General features: G+C 39.3%; 2 protein-coding genes across 4 annotated transcripts; one reads left to right on the top strand and one right to left on the bottom strand.

Moving 5' to 3' along the window:
- Positions 1-7,366: 7,366 nt before the first annotated feature.
- Positions 7,367-12,951, bottom strand: cbx5 (chromobox homolog 5 (HP1 alpha homolog, Drosophila)). Its single transcript, XM_088331225.1, has 5 exons — positions 12,743-12,951; positions 11,976-12,157; positions 10,233-10,455; positions 10,015-10,115; positions 7,367-8,458 (listed from the first exon to the last, which is right to left on the bottom strand). The coding sequence occupies exons 2-5, from the start codon at positions 12,101-12,103 to the stop codon at positions 8,317-8,319; spliced, it is 594 nt and encodes a 197-aa protein (XP_088187351.1). The 5' UTR covers positions 12,104-12,157; positions 12,743-12,951; the 3' UTR covers positions 7,367-8,316.
- A 1,623-nt stretch (positions 12,952-14,574) lies between these two features.
- Positions 14,575-19,930, top strand: LOC148369277 (heterogeneous nuclear ribonucleoprotein A1-like). Of its 3 annotated transcripts, XR_015849990.1 has the most exons (12): positions 14,575-14,740; positions 16,051-16,167; positions 16,909-17,055; positions 17,136-17,346; positions 17,422-17,514; positions 17,590-17,670; positions 17,740-17,789; positions 17,881-18,061; positions 18,125-18,247; positions 18,321-18,382; positions 19,361-19,424; positions 19,836-19,930. XR_015849990.1 is itself a non-coding variant. In XM_088331224.1 (11 exons), the coding sequence occupies exons 1-10, from the start codon at positions 14,729-14,731 to the stop codon at positions 18,371-18,373; spliced, it is 1,068 nt and encodes a 355-aa protein (XP_088187350.1). In that variant the 5' UTR covers positions 14,575-14,728; the 3' UTR covers positions 18,374-18,382; positions 19,361-19,930. The 3 variants fall into 3 exon arrangements, 2 of the variants coding, with proteins under 2 accessions (XP_088187350.1, XP_088187349.1); XM_088331224.1 differs by having other exon boundaries at positions 19,361-19,930; XM_088331223.1 differs by lacking the exons at positions 19,361-19,424; positions 19,836-19,930 and adding an exon at positions 18,540-18,841.
- The last annotated feature ends 284 nt before the right edge of the window (positions 19,931-20,214 follow it).

The raw sequence follows: 20,214 nt of genomic DNA, 5'->3' as shown, positions 1-20,214 counted from the left end.
TAATACAACTGGTAACGAGTGCTACAAAGCACAAGAAACAATACAAACTACAGAGAATCAAGTGACCAAACCGCACAATCTTTCTCATTTTTTTTAATCAGCCTTTCAGAGTTTTTATTTTGGGGATACCCTTAGCAGCAAGATGGCAAACACTCTTGTCAGTTATTTCGAGGGGAGCGTCATGTTATGTGAAATAAGTGCTAATTTTTGGACCTACAAGTATTTTATTGAAATGCATGTTTATTTTATAAATTATTTATTTTTGCTCACTAATTTGATATTTTCAATATTTTTCCCACTTGATGGTGCCAAATAATACACAATGTCCCTTTAAACAAAATAGAAATATTTGAGGAGTCTTAGGTGGCCCCAGGGACAATCCAGGACTCAGGTGTCTCACCCGGTTTTATTTTGATTAATTTAGGAACAAGAATTAACAATAACTAAAATGTAAAGATACTTTGTAATTGGAAATGCATACTTTAGTATTATTGCTTTACCTGTGTATGTTTTTGGAGTATTTCTGTGCCTCTAAGAAATTTAGAAAATGTGTGATGGGAGATGGAGACCGGAAGAAAAAAAAAAGGGGGGGGGGGGTTAATGCAGATGCAACCAATCCAGGTGTTCAATAAAAAGTTGACCAAAAACAAAGCTGGAAGCAGTTCTTGTGAGTCTTTTCAAGGGGGCTAAATAAATTTAGACGTTTCTGCCCGGTACCTTCAGCAAGTATATTTTTTTTACAAGAAAAGTAATTTTTTTTACTATATTTTGTTTTTTTCCCAACCACGATTCGTAATGGCGACATCGTGTTGGGCCAGGGAAGAAACGAAAAAGCAGCAGTCTAACCCTGTTGAGGTACAAACCACCCAATGATTGAGCAACATGAACAGTGCGTGTGAGTGGGTTTACACTTCATTACAACAGAATTCAATCTAAATGAGAGTACTTAGATATCCAGCACACAGATTAGATTTGTAGATTGTAGGACAATTTGGAGCTGTTGAACCATGAGATAAATTGAATTTCACGTGTCTTGAAAGACAAATTGGACTTAGAATAAAAAAGGATATGATGGTGAGATTGTTGAGGCTGTGATCAAAGTCATTTTACCTGAAGTTGCATTGAAAAGTAAGAGGAAAGCAGAACAGAGCTAATTTTAGACTTTTTGAGGCAAGTGCTTAAGACACATTTCAGAGAGAAAGATGTCACAAAAGTTCTTCATGCTTTTATTCAGTTTCTTGCGAAAAGTTAAACCCAGAAGGAAAATACACTCATTTTTACAAGTGTGGTTGCAGTGATCATTGGACAATAGGCTAAGTTGAAGAAAGACACCACAAATGTTTGCAGAATAAAAGTTAACAATGTCAACTCTATTGATATTAACCACCTACAATTTAGACACCTGACAAAGAAACAAAAAGAACAGAAAAGATGGTGTGAACTAAAAGTCTTGTTCTGTGCTATATTGCTGTTGTAGCAATCAATGCTTTTCGGGACACAGGTTCTCAAGTATAAATAGTCTACTTAAATTGGAAACAAGCCAACTTACCAAATGTTGTGATTCACCCAATTGAAGAATGTCTTTAATAAAAAATGCCGAACGTATTTGCTGCAAAGGGAACTCAGATTACACATGAGGGTAGGATAGGGATGTAGTTTAATCTCCCAGAAGATAAAAACAGTGACCTCTTTGTGCCATTTCTGATTAGCACTAAGGCACAAAACTAAGCCAATAATTTATTTCAATGTTACTGAGGAGATCGCAAAAATGAATATCTCAACAGAGCTCAAGCTAGCAAGTGTGTTGTCCGAGTAGCACTTGATGTTGGACATAGAAAATACAAAGCAGTTCTCTATGTGCTTAGCAAAGGTAAAAACGGAGCAGAACGTCAGATAGCAAGGTTGGAAAGAAGTGACATTGTCATAGCTAAACGTCAAATGGTCAAAGTATTTGGTGGACAAGTTAACAAGGACGGTATGCAATACTGGAACCAAATGAAAACACACTACAGCCATTTGGATTGCAAGTAAAGCTGCAACTAGTAAACATTCCAACAGAAGAAAGGAATCATTTCAGGTGCTGTTGAGAACAACACAGACCATGACATTAGACTCCAAAACCAAATTGTACTAGGAACATTAACTGTTGATGCGGTTCACGTTACAGGAGATTCTTCAACAGTATCACATGAAAACGACAGACTTGTGCTGGACAGGAATACACCAAATGAGACTGATGTTTCACCCAAAATGGAATTCAAACATAACGATGAATATTGGGATCGACCAGTTGGTCTTTCACACCTGAAAACTGAACAGCAGAAGGTCAAAATCATGTTGCAAGAGGAGAGTGATGTTTTTGCAAAAGATGAGTGGGACACAGGATGCATACCAGATGAAAATATAACTCAAAGATTGTGTTCCTGGAACAAAAACGTACAATGCAATCCTTCGTCATCTCTACCAAGCAGTCAAGAAAGATATCCAAGATCTTCTCAGTAGAGGACGGACAAAAAATAGAAAAAAAAATATGAACTCTTTACATTCATCACCAATCGTAATTGTAAGAGAAAAAATATTCAACAATGAGACTTTGTATAGATTATAAGAAGTTTAATAAAGACATCCTGATCGACATCCTAATCCAAGAAGACGGGCAATTCTTGAAGACCTTGGAGGAAACTCCTGGTTCACTATGCTTAAATCAAGGTGAAGCGCATCATTTAGGCTTCATCAATCCCGAAAGTTGAGCATGCACAACCTTCATCACACTGTGGGGTCCCATGGGTATAAATGGCTAAGGATTCCATTTGGCCTGGCCAACGTCCCAGCTGCTTTTCAGTGCTAAATGGATGGTTGCTTAGGAGACATAAGGGATGAGGTATGTGTACCCTACCTTGATGTTTTCACACTGATGCTTTAGAGGAAGGTCTTGGAGTAGTTTTGTTTAAACGTAAGGAAGATGCATTGAAAAGGATTGGATACTACAGTTCAGACACTCACTTTGACAAAGAAAACTTACAAGCTCCACCCAGGGAAGCTTTGAAGTAGGCTTTTACAGAGAACTTTCGTGAACCTCTTTTTCACGCTCCTTATTTCCCTGTATATAGATAGGGCAAGCCCCTGACGTATGTAAATGAAAGTGCGAAACTACATGCAGTTGGACATGGATAGGTTTTAGAATTAGCAGATTTGTTTCACTTTTGAGTATAGACCTGGCTCTGTCAATCGAGATGCTGATTTTCTATCCTGTCAACCAACAGAAAATGAAAAACTTATTGCAGAATGTACAATGGACTGTTACTCAGACATCCTCAGTGTTGTAGGACATGGACTCAATGCAGCTGAAGAAGGAAACTCCATGTGAAGATGTGTCACTTAGGGAGGAGAAAGAATAGAGTTTTTGGCTCAAAATGAATGAGGAGATTTAAAATTACATAACCAAAGTCAGACTTAAGCAAAAGGGACCAAACAAACAGAGACCCCAACTCCAATTCAAATATCACAATTACAGAACCTTTTTAACCCCTCTTTATTGACTATTTACACTTAAAAAGGAGTACATCTTGCTAAAAATGGACCAATAATCCAAATTTGCCCAAGCACACACTAGACTAAATAAATCTGGTACGGCTGCTGCTCAGATATTGTTTGATGACTTCATTCCAAGATTTGGATTCTATGCTGAAATTCACAGTGATCAGGGGGGAGAGTTTGAGAATGAATTTTTCAGGATGTTGCAAAGCTACAGTGGAATACAACAATCAAGAGCCACACCTAATCATCCTCATGCAAATCCAGGCAAGTGGTTAATCAAAACATTGCTTAATAAGCTTGGGACCTTGGAAGAAACCCATAAGCCAAATATGAAGGACTACTTGAACAAAGTTGTTAGTGTGTAAAACAACCTTTCACAACACGGCTGGATTTTCACCACTCTGTTTATTATTTGGAGTAAAGCAAATTTTGACAATTGATCTTTTGATTCTAAGAGAACTGTGAAAACCACAATCACGTGCAGGCTTTGATGAAAAATGTCAAAAATCAAAGCAAGAAGCATTTTCTATTCCTCGAAAAAACATGTGAAAAGCAGGCAACAAGAAACAACAATATTACAATCAGAGAGCTTTGAGCTGAACTCCACAACCTGATCATGTACGTATACAAAACCCTACTGAAAGAGGATCTGGCAAAAAAAAAAAAACGTGCATACAGCAAAAACAAAGTACATGCTGCCAAACAAAGAAAAGGAAACTACATTTAATGAATATAGAAGAGTAAAAGGAAGGAATAGAAAAAGTTCTTCACATAAATCTTTTACTACCCTGTGTTTATCTTCTTGTAGACTTGAGATTAACCAACCAAAAGAGAATCACAGTCAACCAAGACAAGAGACAAAACAGAAGACCATAAACCACACACAAGCCAATTCTGAAAGTTCTGAGGATGATGTTGGAATAGTCCAATAAAGAATACAGTAATCCTTCGCTCCAACACAATTTATTTTTCATGGTTTCGCTACTTTGCGCGTTGTCATTGTGGTATGTATTTTGATTGGCTAAAAAGTCTGAAGGTACAAAATGAATGACCAACAACGGCCAAGACGTTCGCCACAAACATAACCATCAACTACCTTGAGCTTGAACCCATCACAAAATTTAAATATCTTAGAGCCGTCGTATCAGAAGAGGGATCAGAACCATAAATCATGACCAGGATAGCTCAAACCACACTGCACTTGCCAGACCTAAACCCATCTGGAGGGACAAGAACATAGCAGTGAAATAAAATACACTCATGCGAGCGCTGGTTACTTCAATCTGCCTCTACGCTTGCGAGACATGGACTCTCACGGCAGGGCTGGAAAGGAAAATCCAGGCCATGGAGATGCGATGCTACAGGAAACTTCTAGGCATCGGTGACAAAATGCATGTGACAAACAAAACTGTGCCCAACACCATCAGAAGAGCACATTGGTCCCTACAAAGAACGTTTGTTAACTGTGCGTAGACTAAAACTGTACTGGTATGGTTAGGTCACAATATTATCAGGACTGGCCAAGATCGTTATCCAGGCTACAGTCTAAGGGGGCATGAGGAGAGGAAGACTGAAAAAGAACTGGGTAAACAACATCAAGGAACGAACTGGTTGCCAATTTTGCCACGAGCCGTCAGCAGTGGAGAAAGCTGTCCAGAGTTGCGTCCTCAGTGGTGCCCCGACGACACAGGTGGTTAAGGGATCCGTGAAACAAACAAAAAAACGGATGAGATTACAAAAAATAACCTTTTAAATATCTGGCCTTAAAATTAAAAAAAGAAAGGATGAAAAAAACGGTACTGTCTGGTCATTTTGAGTCTCTGTAGTTTGTATTCTTCCTTTTACCGCTCGTTTCCGGTTGCACTACTCCAACCTTTTAGAAGCCGAGAGCTACATTTGGTTAATAAATTACCACAAGTTTCACATGAATTTTTAAAATAAATTATGTCGTTACTAGAATTGGAATTGTTTTGTTTCTATGTTGTTACTATAGTTAATGATTGGAAGTAGGGTTTCTATTAGACTAGGTCAATCACTTTGAGCTTTTTTCAAGCCAGTTCGCGGGGTAACTCAAGTGTTTGAGGGCTACTTAGTGACCACGGACACCAAGTTGGAGAACCCCGCACTACACAATAGTTACTGGTGTATTACACACTATCGTTTTAATTAGCTTATTGTGGTATTTATGGTGAAGTGCATGAGCAAATCCTGCATGAATGTACAGCAACAATTTTGTTGGACATTTAACAGAAAGATGGAACCAGGTTCACATTGCTAAATTCAAACACTTTTTAAAGGACTTTCAAAGACAATTTTTTTCTAATTTCTCTAGTACTATTTAAAGAAGAAATCCGGTGTGGATCATGTATTTTACACAGCCACAAATATACTAGTTAATGCGATTATTGTGATTTTTAATCTTACGAGTACATTTATAGATCTTGAGTAAATCGTAAATAATGTGTAAATATTTTTGAGAGAAATCCCTCACCATATTAGGTGTTGGGTAACAATGACGATAACATGTAGCTTACATTTTCATTTGCAGGAAGTTCTTCCCGTTTGAATTTTTGACTGGTAAATCCTACCGTGATTTTTTGCATCGCCAATAACGGATACTTAATTTTTGCACTAATACACATTTCAAAGTTCCCTGTTAAGGTGTAGCATGCATCTGTCCTCTTCTTTAAACAGGCTTGATGAGAAACATGGCAAAGATGTCAAGCACTTCACCCAAAGTTCAAGCACTTTTCAATCCTAGGAAACATTTAATTTCAAGAATTTAAGAAACTTAAACACCCGTAGGGGACCCTGTGGTAAGAGCGGTTTTCCAATATTTATGTCCTATTCCCGAAATGTGACGTCATTATCTGTATGGAAAAACACTACAATAAGGATTAGTAGAGGAAATGATTATTCAAATTATATGGCGACTGAAAATGCTCAAGACAAATGACCCTTTCCTCATTCGGCAATAAGTTGCTAATGCTCGCTCTGTGATGCGACTCATGTAGCTGCTGAGCATGAGCAGTAGCCCTCCCCTGAGTGTCGCTGTAGCTTTCCAGACCGAAGCTACCATCCAGGCTTTGACAGCACCGTTCCAAGCTCCATAAAACAGCCTGCTGCTTCATCCTTTAGCCCGGCTTAATGGTCCCTGGGGTTGGAAATTTATTGGTGACCTTTGCATTATAGTTACAACATAACAGGCTTTTTGCTTGGGAAATTCCATCACTTTAGATGTAGCCGAGCAGCTCTTTGTATGCATGTGCGTGCTTAAAGGGCAGTAGAGGGGGAGAAGTCGTGGTGTTGTCAAAACGAAGGGTAGGCTATACTGGGTTAAAGGCAGTTGCAGATTAATTTTGCACATTATTACAATGTCCAACACCATTTTTAAGTTAGTTGGGGCAATGTTTTAATATTTGAAAAGAGCATTGCTTTTCACTCAATACGATGCTGTAAAAAATTAATAAGCCACAATAGTTGCATAATAACGAAGACATTTTTAAAATTATAGAAGCGATAATCGCATGTGAGGGTTTACATGTAGAATTGCTGAGGGTAAAGCAGCTCTCATTTGACTTTGTCCAACAACGACACCTGCTGGTGATGAGAGTGGATACAAGGAGAGTCCTGTTGAGGGCGCCAAATTGATACTGTATTAAATGAGGTTTTATTTGCACGTTTTGCTCATCTACTTGATCACGAAGTAAATTTGACATCACCACGATATTTTAAGAAAACATGTATTCACTGCATCGCGGTCCTGCAAACAACAATCTCCACAGGACTAATTTTATTGTGAGTGATTAAAATATAACACAACGCAAAGTCAACATTGAAACAATTTATTAAAGTATGTGGCAAATGTTTCACTTCATTGTAACATCACAAAAGGAACAACTCGTTTTTTGTTTAAAAAGTTTGCGATCGTCTTAAAAAAACAAAACAAAAAAAGTAGTCACAGAACTATTGTAGGCTTCATCACTAGGTAAAATAAAGCTGATTAAAAGCACGTTTGGCCCTAAACTCTAATTCGGAACACGACACCCACTTACACCTCATTCAAACCGACTACGGGATCGATGCGATGTGGTTTCATTCTAACAGCTGAGGGGCAAGAACCGTACAACTGTTATACTCCCTTCACTGTAGGCCGCCAAACCCTTGCGTGATTTCAATTGCTGCTTCGTGGTAACAAGCTGACTAAAACCTTTTCACTTTCATGCAGTCTGCACAAAAACCACACCGCATCGCCATCAGCCGCCAACTAGTAGTTAAAATAGTTTACTATTCCGAAAACAATTCATAAAGATAAAATTGACAGTAAGCGTTGAAGCTTTTTGCCAATTACATGAATCCTTATCACCAGAATACACCTCATCTGGTAACATTCTAGAGCGTCGAGGAAAAATGATCATTCAATAACATTAAATGATTTCAGCGCTAATATTTAAATGTGAAACCTGCAGATTTGCCGTCAGCAATGGTGCGAGTCTGAAATTAAGCCTTTGGAAACTTTTGGCCACAAGATGGCAGACTACGATCACTTTGACAGATGCTGCGGTTTCTCATTAGAATGAACCGTGAATGTGATTGATAACTTGTTACACATAAATTGGTCGAAAACAGAGCAGTGAGTCTTGCTGACCGTCTGTGTCCACTGTGAGTGTCTCTGGTGGGGTTTGTACAGAATATGGGATGTGTTTGGGGGGTAAAAATGTCTGAATCAAGGTTGTCCCTGCAGCAGAAAAGGTTTCCTTTCCTTTTGCGCCGACCAACCTACGCGCTTACTGCATCCTTCTCCTTCTTGTCCCCGTCTTCATGCCAGGTGAGACGCTCCTCATAGAAAGCGATGACAATTTGCGGGCACTTCAGATTGGCGTCCTTTGCAAGTACAAGATCGGCCTCATCGGAATCTTTCCTGCGGGACACAAACACGGTTGACCACTAACTCTACCTAGTCTCGATGCCTCCTAATAAGAAAACTACCTCTGCTCTCAAAGTCACAAAAGACTGGGAAACACTAACAACATTGGATCACTCCCTCAACTACTGTCACGTGCATGTGACTGAACACTCTGTACTGCGATATAGAACATGATTCAACATTTTGACATGAGTGAACGCCAAACTGTCAAATGAGAATCTTGTTACTTCAGTGATCAGCTGCCCCTTTTAAGTGTCTCTGTTCTAAGCTTACAAAAAAATGTTCAATTTTGCAGCAATCCAATCCCACAATTATTTACTTTAAGTCAGCATATTCATAAATGGTGTTATAAAAATTGTTACTTCTATAAGCAGCATTAAACCAGCCTTAACTAAAGAAAAAGACTCATAATTGAAAGCAATGCATACGGACAAAAATTTCATTCCGAGAACTTTTAAAGGGATTCTCATTTTTGACCACTAGTCACTGTATTGTGTCATGCAACTGAAAACAAATGCTACAAAGCACAAGGAATTTCACAAAGTACAGACACTCAAAGTACTGCATCATTTTCGGGATGTCGAAAAATACTTGGACATTGCTGCAAGTTAGATTTTGTAATGAGTGCAATTTTTTTCCAAGTACAGGACAGTACTGTGGTTCTTCTTTCCGCCGCTACCAGCGTGTGGCGCTGTGAGAGGTCATCCAGAAGTGAAAAAATCCGCCTCTTCTTCCTAGTTCGTGTGTAAACATTCTATGCTGTCTATGCTATCTCCTGTGCGCTGAGAACTTTGACATTTTTATTTTGTAATATCTCGTGCATCCATTCAATAAAGTTGGTGTAAAGTGTAAAGAGGCGAGACATCGCTTTTTAAACAAAAGTGGAATAAGAAAGCTTGATGCGGTTGAGAAAATGGTCGGAATGCTTTTTTTTGGCCAATTTTTAATAAAGAGGATGACCTCTTGAAGCGCATATTCCAAAAGTATAGTTAAACTCATCTTTATAAAGCATATTATTTTATGAAATGTTTATTTTTTTTAGTACAAAACAATACAGGATACTTCTACAAGCCTTAAACATAAAAAATATAGCAGTGAAGCAACTTACGAACAAATTCAATTTACTAACGATCGTAGGGAGGCGTATCTTGCATCATAATCCCAGAATTATAATTTTAAATAAAAAGCCTATCAATCAGCTCAGATTAATGGGACAGAGCCTGACCTTTTCAGACCAATATATATGTGAGGTGAGAGGAAAAAAAAAACAAAATAACATGCCCCTTGCACCCCCCCTTCCAAGAATTCAGTTTTAGGAATTGATAGATTCTGCAAAATTGACTAAATCTGGTCCAATTAACTGACTTATCAATAGCGCCACTTCAAAGTGGAGAAGGACACAAAAACATAAAAATAAAGTGTGTGTGTGTATATATATATATATATATATATATATATATATATATTGGATATTAGATAGTCATGTTTAAATAAACCAAGTGCCAAGACAATATAGAGGGTATTGGGCTGAGTATATAAACAACACGTACCATTTCATTAAGAACATCAAATCGCCACACGAGTCTGTTGCTCCAATGATTTTCTCTGGTTCAAGGCCTTTTTCAAAACCACGAGCCACTAAAATTTCATCCTGAAATAAATATATAAACACACACACCTAGTCACAAATGTGTGAATGTTCCATGTTCTCATTTCAAATCTAAAACTGAGCCAGTGTTGAATGTTACAATATTGATGCACTCATTACCTCCTTTTTCTTTTTAGGTTTGCTTCCACCCTCATCATCTTCATCATCTGAACTTTTCTTCTTTGAGCCACCAGTCTCTTTTGCACGACCTGAAGGGGCTGTACTGGGTTTGCTGGCTCCACTACTTGGAGTAGAAGGTCCACTTTTTTTGTAAGTTTTCATGAATTCTGAGATGAGCTCCGGGCAGTCCAGGTTCTTCTCTGGTTCCCACGTATTGTGCTTCCTAGAGAAAATTCAGAACGTATTAGATACAAAATCAGTAACAGCAGTCTTGTGATAAAAAATAAAAAATAATAAAAGATAAAAATGAAAAACTAAGCTTGGGCGCCGACAATTTAGTGTTACTGGAACTTACCAAACAATCCGCTCATTAAACATAAATGCAACTTAACAATTGTGCTTTACTACATGCCAAGAAATAGGCTCTCCCTTTCAAGACAATAAATACACATGAAGTTGCTTCTGATATTAGGACTTAATTATACATGCATCAATTACAATTTAACAACTCATTACTGGAATAATGGGCAGCTGAGTTATTAGCATGTCCGTGAGAGAGTTCTGAGTTCATTGGTTCAAATCCAGCAACCAGCCTTCCTGTGCGGGGTTTGCATGTTCTCCTTGTGTGTTCTTGGGTTTACTCTCGTATTCCAAAACCATGCATTTTGGGCTAATTGGCCGGTCCAAATTCTCCCAAGGTGTGAATGAGCGAGTGGATTTTCTGTCTCTGTGTGCTCTACAACCGGCTGACAACCACCTCGGGGTGTCCCCGCCCACGGGCCAAAGATGGCTGGGATACGCGGTGCAGATAATGGATGGATTACTAGAATTTTTTTTTTCATTGAAATTTAGAACAGTGTTGTTTTTCAACGATGGTGTCAGGGCACACTAGTGTGCCGTAACTGCTTTTGTGCTCCTCAGGAAGTTGCATCTTTGAAAAAAAAAGCATGCCATAACATCCATATTAGTAGCTGTCAAATGATTACTTTTATTTCTTTTTGCATACACTAGTTATCTTGTAGAGTAGTAGTACAGGGAATACATTTAATGACGAGAAGCTGTTTAAGATTGCAATCCAAAAACACTAAGATAAAATAAAGCAACATCCTAAACAGTTGATTTAAATCATTTTACTAAAAAAAAAAGGTAAGAATGGCAGATGATATTTGCTCACTGAGTGTTTTGTCCTAGGGGGAAAAAAGTAAAAATAAAGTAACATCCGAAATTACAATAAAATAATTTACCATAATGAATAAACCTCAACTCTGGTGGACACGTGATAAGAGGAAGTAATACTGTCAATTTAGGCAACATATAGCCAAAAAGAAAAGACTAAACTGGTGTCAGGAAATCATTTTTCAACATTTGACAAACTGCGGGCCTAAGGATTTTTCATGGAAAAAAGGTGTACCTAGTCCAAAAATGTTGGGGGAAATTTATTAGGGGCCAGTCGAATATTTACACAATTTTGTATTCGTGGGAGAAAATTTACATTAGACGAAATCTATCAAACAAGAAATAGGTGGACATCAGTTTATTTTAATTGATCTGAAGAGATACGAAGGAGAGACATTTGCCAAATACGCCCCCCTCCAATACACAAATATACTGGGTTTAATTCCATGAAGCAGTAAGCTGACAAAAAAAAATCAAAATAAAGCATCCGTTTCCAACATAGGAAGGGCACTAGCATTAACCACTCCTGATGTTAGTGTGTGGTTACTGTAAAACAACAAAGCTTACTCTGAATATCCTTTCCACTTGAGGAAGAACTCGACCCTGCCTTTCGTCACCCTCCTGTCCAGCACCTTCTCCACGACATATTCTTCTTCATCAGATGACGAAGATTCGTCTTGAGACTTTTTGCCCATTGCAAAGTCTGCCTGCAGAGACCTTTACACGACGTTCACTCGAAGATGCACTTCCTGAAATACAAATTTCAAATTGAAACATCAGGGAGTTCCTTTCGAACAAAAAAATACTGTGAGTACCATATAAAAGGCCCTGTGTATACTTTATTGAAGCCAACAAAGAAATTCATTGCTTTGTTTTCAGGTGCAGTTACATACGATCGTGTGAAAACAATTTGTATTAGCGATATAGACAAAGTGTGGTTGGGTCTCGTTCATAACAATAGTTAGAAAGAACAATTTGGAAATAAATACGCCAACTCTGCTCTAGGTAGCATTGCCATAACAACATGAACGTGATATCGCGTTTTCGGGTGAACCATTCCATCCAAACATCGAATAGATCGGCGGTGTTATGTAGAAGCTAAAGTAACGGTTTTATTATGTTTTTATGGAGTCTCAATTGCGTAAAGAAGTCCTTGCTACATCATATGTAGGTGGCTAGCTAATTAGTGTCCTGCTATTGAATGAACAGCCAAGCAAACGTGCTAGGGTAGTTAGCCTACTTGCTAGGCGCCGAGCTAACAAACAAAGCACCACGCGAAAAAAATCATTCGTCGCAACGGCGAACGTTGCTCTGATTTATAAGCGTTTGCTTACCTTGTGAACACGACGAGCATCCGTTTTGCCCGACAGTAAGGCCAAAGGTTTTTATTTGCAGGCGTGTGCCGCTAACTTAGCCTAATGCTCATAAAGGTGCCGTGCGCTTGCTTGCTTGACCAAGTACGTGAAAAGCGCGCCTTTGAGCTCACAATGGAGGAACCCGCCCCTCTCGTCTGCTTGTGACCCAAATTCGCCGACGGTTTTCATTTTCAACCAATTTTGATCGTTTATTTCAATAAACATAAACTGTGTGATTAATGCGTCCTTTAAGTGATGTGCTCTGCAAATACACTGATTATTGTAGATTCCCACCAAAGTGAGCAAGAATTGAAACAAGTTGTCCACAATCCAACCTGAATGCCCCAAGTCGACTAAATTGCAAAACAAATACATTTGACTATGTTTTGGAAAAGCATATAAAAAACGTTCCGGTGTGATTTGAGAATAAATTTATGTCTTCTTGTAATAAAGTGAGTTGGGTTGTCGGTCGTGAACAAATCGGCTTTATTGACCGACTCTTTAAAGTGACCGACGGGGGCTCCCTACTAATCAGGAGCTGGTACCCTTGAGGACGCCTTTGTTTCCATTTGTGATTGGTCAGTTTGAATTTTCCATAGATTATGTGTTTTATCACCCGCAAGCAAAGCAAGGGTGGTGATAATGTTTTGTTTCTATATATATCCATTATCTGCACTGCTTATCCTCAGTAGGGTCACAGGGGTGATGGAGTCCATCCCAGCCATCTTCGGCCAGTGGGCAGGGGACGACCTGAAATGGTTGCCAGTCTTTCTATCAAAAGTTATGATTTTTTTTTTAAGTAAATGCAGGCCAAATACTCTCTCTGGCCGCTAGCGGGCAGTGTTATGTTTGTACAACGTGGTGAGTTGGCTCAGGTGTAAAATGTATTCACTTAACTGTTAAAATAAACCAGTTAACCCATTCAATATATTTGTTATTAAATGTGTCATGTTTAGAATAAAACCCTTGTCATCCGTGATTGTGATACTCAAGTAACGTAGGCTGAAAAACAAAGCTAAACATTTGGATTTGACTTTCTCTTACTTGACTAGCTTTTCACTTTTTTTTCTTGTTGTATATTCCCTTGGTTGTAGCATGTACTTGCCCCATTTGGACATGACCCATAGCGTTGATGTTTCATGGGAGAATGCCGTACAAACTAAAGTGGGCTGCTGTTAATCACGAAGGACGAAGAAAACCAATGGTAAAGCAAAGAGACAAATCAAGCTAACTTTCAATTTCAAGGATTTACAAGCAGTTTACCCACAATTAAAGCATTTTTAATAATCCTTCAAAACACAACATTAAAATTAAAAAACACGGACCTGTATGAACCCTGTTGACTTATTTTTTCCTTATCTTTCTTTCTTTTCTTGATTCTTTTTTTCTTAGCCTTTTACTTTTATTTTCCATCCATCCATTTTCTGCACTGCTTGTCCCCATGATGGTTGCAGTGGTGCTGGAGTCCATCCCAGCCCTCTCTGGGCAGTGAACGGAGGACACCCTGAACCAGTTGCTAGCCAGTCGCAGGGCAACTTTTTTTTCACTATGTTTTTCAGTATTTTTTTCTTTATCTATTTGTCTTATTTATACCCCCTCCTTTTTGAAGTCCTTTCGTGCATACTGTTTGGGAGCCGAAAAAGACTGTTCTTTTCAAAGAGCCTAAACTGCCATCACGAACATTTTGCAAAAGCGTTAAGGAATTCGTTGTTGCTTGTCGGGTCAGGAAGACCACGCATATCTCTATTATGATTGGCTGTTACCAGTGAGTGACAGAATTTTACCCAATGACTACTTGCGTTTAAGTAACGTACGGACGCAGCGGGAACCTCAGACCAATAGCAGAGTCTCCGAGGTGGATCTCCTACTATTTATTCTACTGTTGAGCTGCAGCTTTAGCTTGGCTGACGCAGTTCATCATCAGTGTTATTCCAGTGTGGCGATTTAGTTTGTTTTACAAGCAGGATGTCGAAAGATGTGAGTACTTAAAGTATATCATGTGTACATCTGTAGTGAAAGCGTGTTTGTTGTCTTCCGTACCGGTGAAGTCTACTCGTTATAAATACGCTACAGGACCCGTAGCGCCGCCATTTTATATGCGCCTCGTGGTCTTTTGTTCTTAAACTAGGTATATCTGCAATGCCCTTCGAATCTGGATCCCTTATCTTATACTCCAAGTAGCAAAACGCACATATGTTGTTCTGCACCATGCCCTCTATGCGATTCTGGCCGAAATCTTCCGTCATTAATACGTTTAGTCAGCTGTTACCACGATGTAACGTAATGGCGGCGGTGTCGCACTCCCCCACCCGGCGCCCGAATTAAAGGCGTAATTTTGGCTTTTATTTGTAGTCACCTTCCAAATCATAAATCGTTAAATGACAACGTAACTACACTTCTTCACAACAAACGACTGTGCAGAAATAATTCACAAACGTGCCCAAAGTGAGTAGACTGAAGATGAAGCGCTCACCTCTTTCCTTTTTTCTTTGCAGTTTAAACATTAAATTAAACCTGAACCCACAAGAAAACCTGGAAAATGATCACATTTCAAGTGTATAACAGTTTAGTTAGTGAATCATATAACTTAATACCCAAATACTTTCTTGATTTTTTTTTTCTTAATTATCATGTAGAAAATGTAGAAATTATTTAAGTGTTAAGTGTTATTATTTTTTTTACAATTAACGCAGTTCGATGACTTTATTTGAAGATCATCCAAACTATTTCTTAAATTAAGACCTTTTTTGGTGGTGCAACGACTTTTCATTGCTGTGCGACAATATTGGCAGTTGTGGATCCCCCCCGGGGATGATTTTATCAATTTCGCGATTGCTAGATGCTGCACGGATAACCTTAAAAGCCTTCTGATACATTTAGAGGAAAGATCGGACCTAAAAAAATCTGTGCAGACGCGGTCCGTGGGCACTGAAACCCAAACAGTCTGACAAATTTAAGTGATTTGAGGGGTTCTGTTCCCCTTGGGGGAGGGGCGCGTTTATCCAAGCACGCCGCTGAGACTGCGGGGTGCTCGGCCAAGCGCGCGACGGAATCCAATGCGTCGATCCTCTGCGAAGAAAAATGATAGACGCGTGCGATGTGTGGATACATTTGTTTAAGTCAGCGAGTGAGAAACCTGGCCCGGACCCAAGCTAAAGATTCACATTTTAGGCCCGACTCGAATTTGGTTTCGGGTTTGGGCTTATGATCTTCCTGAGTGCATGTTGTAAATCCCTGATTGATAATGCTGTGTGTTGTCCGTCTAACGGCCTCTTTGTTTTATGCAGATTCCACACGAACCTGAGCAGTTTCGCAAGCTCTTCATCGGAGGGCTAAGTTTCGAGACAACAGACGAAAGTTTGCGAGCCCATTTTGAACAATGGGGTAGTCTTACTGATTGTGTGGTGGGTGTTTTGACTTGGCATCATTTGTTTGTTATTTTACAGGTGTACTGTTCCAGGGCTGCAACTAATCAGTGTGTTAATAACCGACTAGTTACCTATTGTTGATGCGATTAGTCGAATAACCCAATAATTGTTGTATAGCTGTAGTTTGAAGTTCATTTGATCTTGTGGCAAATGATAATGAACATAAGAAATTGGTACAATAAAATACACATGTTATTGAACATGCTAAAGATTTGTACAAAAATGTAAGTTTGCGATCTGTAAACATAGATCCATAGTTAAGCCTGTCCATTTTTAGGGACAAACGTATACACACATTATAAACAAGTAAACTTAGACTAATGAACTAACCATTTTCAACGGTTTTTCACGTTATAATTACTGACATTTCTGACGAATTGCCATAATCCGCAAGATTTTCTTCGCAAGTTTTCTATTTAATTGTTGTATCCAGGCTAAAATCCTCCCATAGGTTATTGGCCTTGATGGTATTTTAAGTTGATGGTAACACCGCCATTTCTGTATGTTCATGTTCCTGCTCGAGATGGACGTTATTGTACATGAGTGACTCTGCAGACATTATTGTTTCCGAGATTGCTCAGATAATTGGGCGGGGGGAAACATTTTTTGCGACAATAGTCAACAATAGAATTCATTGCTATTGATTCTGTCAATGATTTTTGTCACGGTTGGCTGATCGTTGCAGCCCCAACTCTTATCATTGTTCTCCCTGCCCAGGTCATGAGGGATTCCAATAATAGACGTTCTAGGGGTTTTGGCTTTGTCACCTACTCATCAATACAGGAGGTTGATGCTGCAATGGCAGCCCGCCCTCATAAGGTGGATGGAAGAGTGGTTGAACCTAAGCGTGCCGTCTCCAGAGAGGTAAGATACTTGCAACAAGATACAGCGTGGTAGTTTTAAGTGGGTATTTGGATTAAATCAAGCCACCACTCCCTTCGCAGGAGTCTAATCTACCAGGTGCTCATATAACCGTAAAGAAAATATTTGTTGGTGGTATTAAGGAAGACACTGAAGAGCAGCACTTGAGCGATTATTTCCAGCAATATGGCAAGATTGACGCAATTGAAATCATGATGGATCGAAATTCTGGAAAGAAGAGAGGTTTTGGTTTTGTGACTTTTGATGACCATGATCCAGTCGACAGGATTGTCAGTAAGTATATGGTAGTCTCAAGCCTTAAATCTCAATTGTATAGTTGTAACTCAATTTTTTATTTTATTTTTTTAGTTCAAAAATATCACACTATCAACTCTCACAATTGCGAAGTGCGCAAGGCCCTTCCGCGACAAGACATGCAGCCTTCTGGGATGAGAGGTGGAGGTACTCACTGCTTCCCTTATAGACATCGATTGTGTATATGGCACTTTGCTAATTTTGGGTTCTCGTGCTTAACAGGGTATTCGGGAGGCCGTAGTGTTGGGGGTGGAGGCGGCGGAGGCGGAAGACCTTATGACTATGACCGAGGTTTTAACCAAGGTGAGTTCGGAATACACTTGTGTGCACGCTGTGTTGTCAGTGTTTTTTATTCACGTATCTCATTTCCAGGCAGCAGAGGTCGCTATAACGACAACCATTATAACGGCAATGATTATGGTAAGCATGGTGGATTTTTGTTGTCACTATTGGACACATCTTTTGACCGCTGTTCTAAAATTGCACCTTTTTATAGGTCATGGTGGAGGCGGTCATGGTGGAGGCCATGGAGGCGGTTATGGTGGAAGCCATGGAGGCAGCCATGGTGGTGGTCATGGTGGTGGTCATGGTGGAGGCCATGGTGGCTATAACAGTGGGGGGAACCGTGGGTATGGGTACAACCAAGGAGGTGGCGGTGGAGGCTACAGTGGAAGTAGCTATGACAATGGATACAGTAAGAATCTCTACATGTAGCACTAACACATCTTGACTTGGAAATAATTTATGTTAATTTCAGGCAGCGGTGGCGGCTACAACATGGGTCACTACGATTCACAGTCCTCAAACTTTGGACCAATGAAGAGCTTCGGTGGTGGCGGCGGTGGTGGTGGCGGCGGTGGCAGTGGTGGTAGGAGCTATGGTAAGTTGTTGGGCAAATTCTGTCTTTTATCTTGCCATTTAGAGACTTGATAGATACATATATTGTGTTGAAGGTGGCTATGGGGGAGGCTCAAATGGTGGCTACGGACGTCAAGGTCGATTCTAAAGTGAAGTGGTGAGTAGCTCATTCCAAGACTACTAGCTTTCCCTGTTTAACAGGGATGTGTTGAGTTCTTGTATCCAATTAATGAGAGAGAAGGAAAACAAATATCTGCATCATAGGTCATAAAGCCAGCGGACAGTTAACGATGTTGTTCCGTATTGTCCAACAGGGCTGAGTACTTAAGAGAGGAAGTGACAGCAGGAGGAGAGGAAGTGACAGGTCAGCTGCAGGTGTACCCTCATATCTGCTCAGCCAAACATGTGGCAGGTTGTTGCTGCAAGCGAGTTATACTAGGTTAACAAAACATTGAGGGTGTTTAAGATTCTTGTGTTTTTAATTTTTTCAAAAAAAAAATTTTGGGGGGAAAGCAAGCATTCCAAGAGGGTCTATGTAGATACTTTGTCTCTAATCTGGTTTTATTTGTAACTGCATCAACATTCAGCTGAAATAAACAAACTTTCAGTCTTTTTATGAAGTCTCGTTAGCCTCATTTAGTTATGTCTTGAAGTTGGATGGCTTAAGAAATACTTTGAAGAAAAAAAACTTTTAAAGACCCGAACAAACACCGCAATGTGCAGTAGGCCTCTTCCGGTTGAGGGATGACAGATGCTGGTCAAAAAGAACTGGTGGTGCTACACAAATCAACTGGTTGATGCTAGCTTACATGCAGTCTTTTGAGGCTAGCCATGGAAGCCAGCTGAGGGAGAGCAGTAGCAATCATCGCCAGGATCATTGAAGCAGGGGACAGTGAGAACAGAAGCCTGAGGTGCAGGCTAGCCAGGCATCAGCTACCAAAGGCATAAATGCTGTGTAGGTAAGACCGGACTTCTCAACTACTGAAAGTAAACTTTTATCATTTCGCTGTGGTAGCAGATGTGTGGCACAGTAATCATTTTAATGGTTTTGATAGATGTTGGTAAATGGGCAACTTTAAATTTTTGTCAGTGTGGCTAATTTTAAGGGTTTGATCGACTGTATTTTTTGTTCCAGGTGTTCGAGAAGTGAGCTTTCAGCCCCAGTGGACTTGATTGATTACTGGCAATGGATAGATCAGGTACTGCAAGTGCCTAGCTGTTCCAAAAAGCTGCTTAAATAGTTACTCCAAATCAGGGGTTTCCAACGTGGTGCTCTCTGGCTCAAAACGGTTGGCAACCCCTGCTCTAGACCGTACAATAATTTGATTATAAAGAAAAATCCTGTTTTTACGCCCCCACCATAAAATTTTCAGTGGGTAATATTTGACCATGAAAACCATTGCCGCAAACAAACATGATGGCGCCTAAGGTATTGACTCCACTTGATAATAGAAATATGAATTTCAAATCAATGTTTTGGGTTTTTGCTCAAGGTTTTTTTGTCACACTAGGAGGCACAAAATATTACACACCGTCCCTTTAAGAAAAAAATGAACAAGCACTAATTGTGGCCTTTTGTTTAATTTTTGTCCTTTTTGTGTTTCTTACAGAATTCTGGAGACTGGCCTTTAGAAAACGTTGTTTATATTTATTTTTGTAAGATTTCTATTTTTTTATATTGAATAAAGGTGTTTTTAAAAAGCGACTTTTCTGTTTGCTGGACATGAAAAAACTTTGGAAATTCATATTTCCATACTTCTCATCCAGTGATGAGTCTAAATGGACATACTGCCTTCGCAAAAACGTGCAAAGAAATTGCCTGCAGATCCTTGGAAAAGGCATCAAATTCATTGTTCTAAAAATTGGGCCTTAATTGGCATTAAAATGTCAAATTCAATTTTAAAAAGGCTTAAAATCTGAACTCATTGAGCAGATTTATATTTGTCTGAACTGAAAGCATTTGGCAACATTTGTTGATTCTTTTTTTTT

Source organism: Urocampus carinirostris, chromosome 3 (assembly GCF_059441175.1).
Source record: "Urocampus carinirostris isolate Australia breed hairy pipefish chromosome 3, RoL_Ucar_1.0, whole genome shotgun sequence".
Classification (NCBI taxonomy): domain Eukaryota; kingdom Metazoa; phylum Chordata; class Actinopteri; order Syngnathiformes; family Syngnathidae; genus Urocampus; species Urocampus carinirostris.
This window is presented reverse-complemented; position numbering and strand designations above follow the sequence as displayed.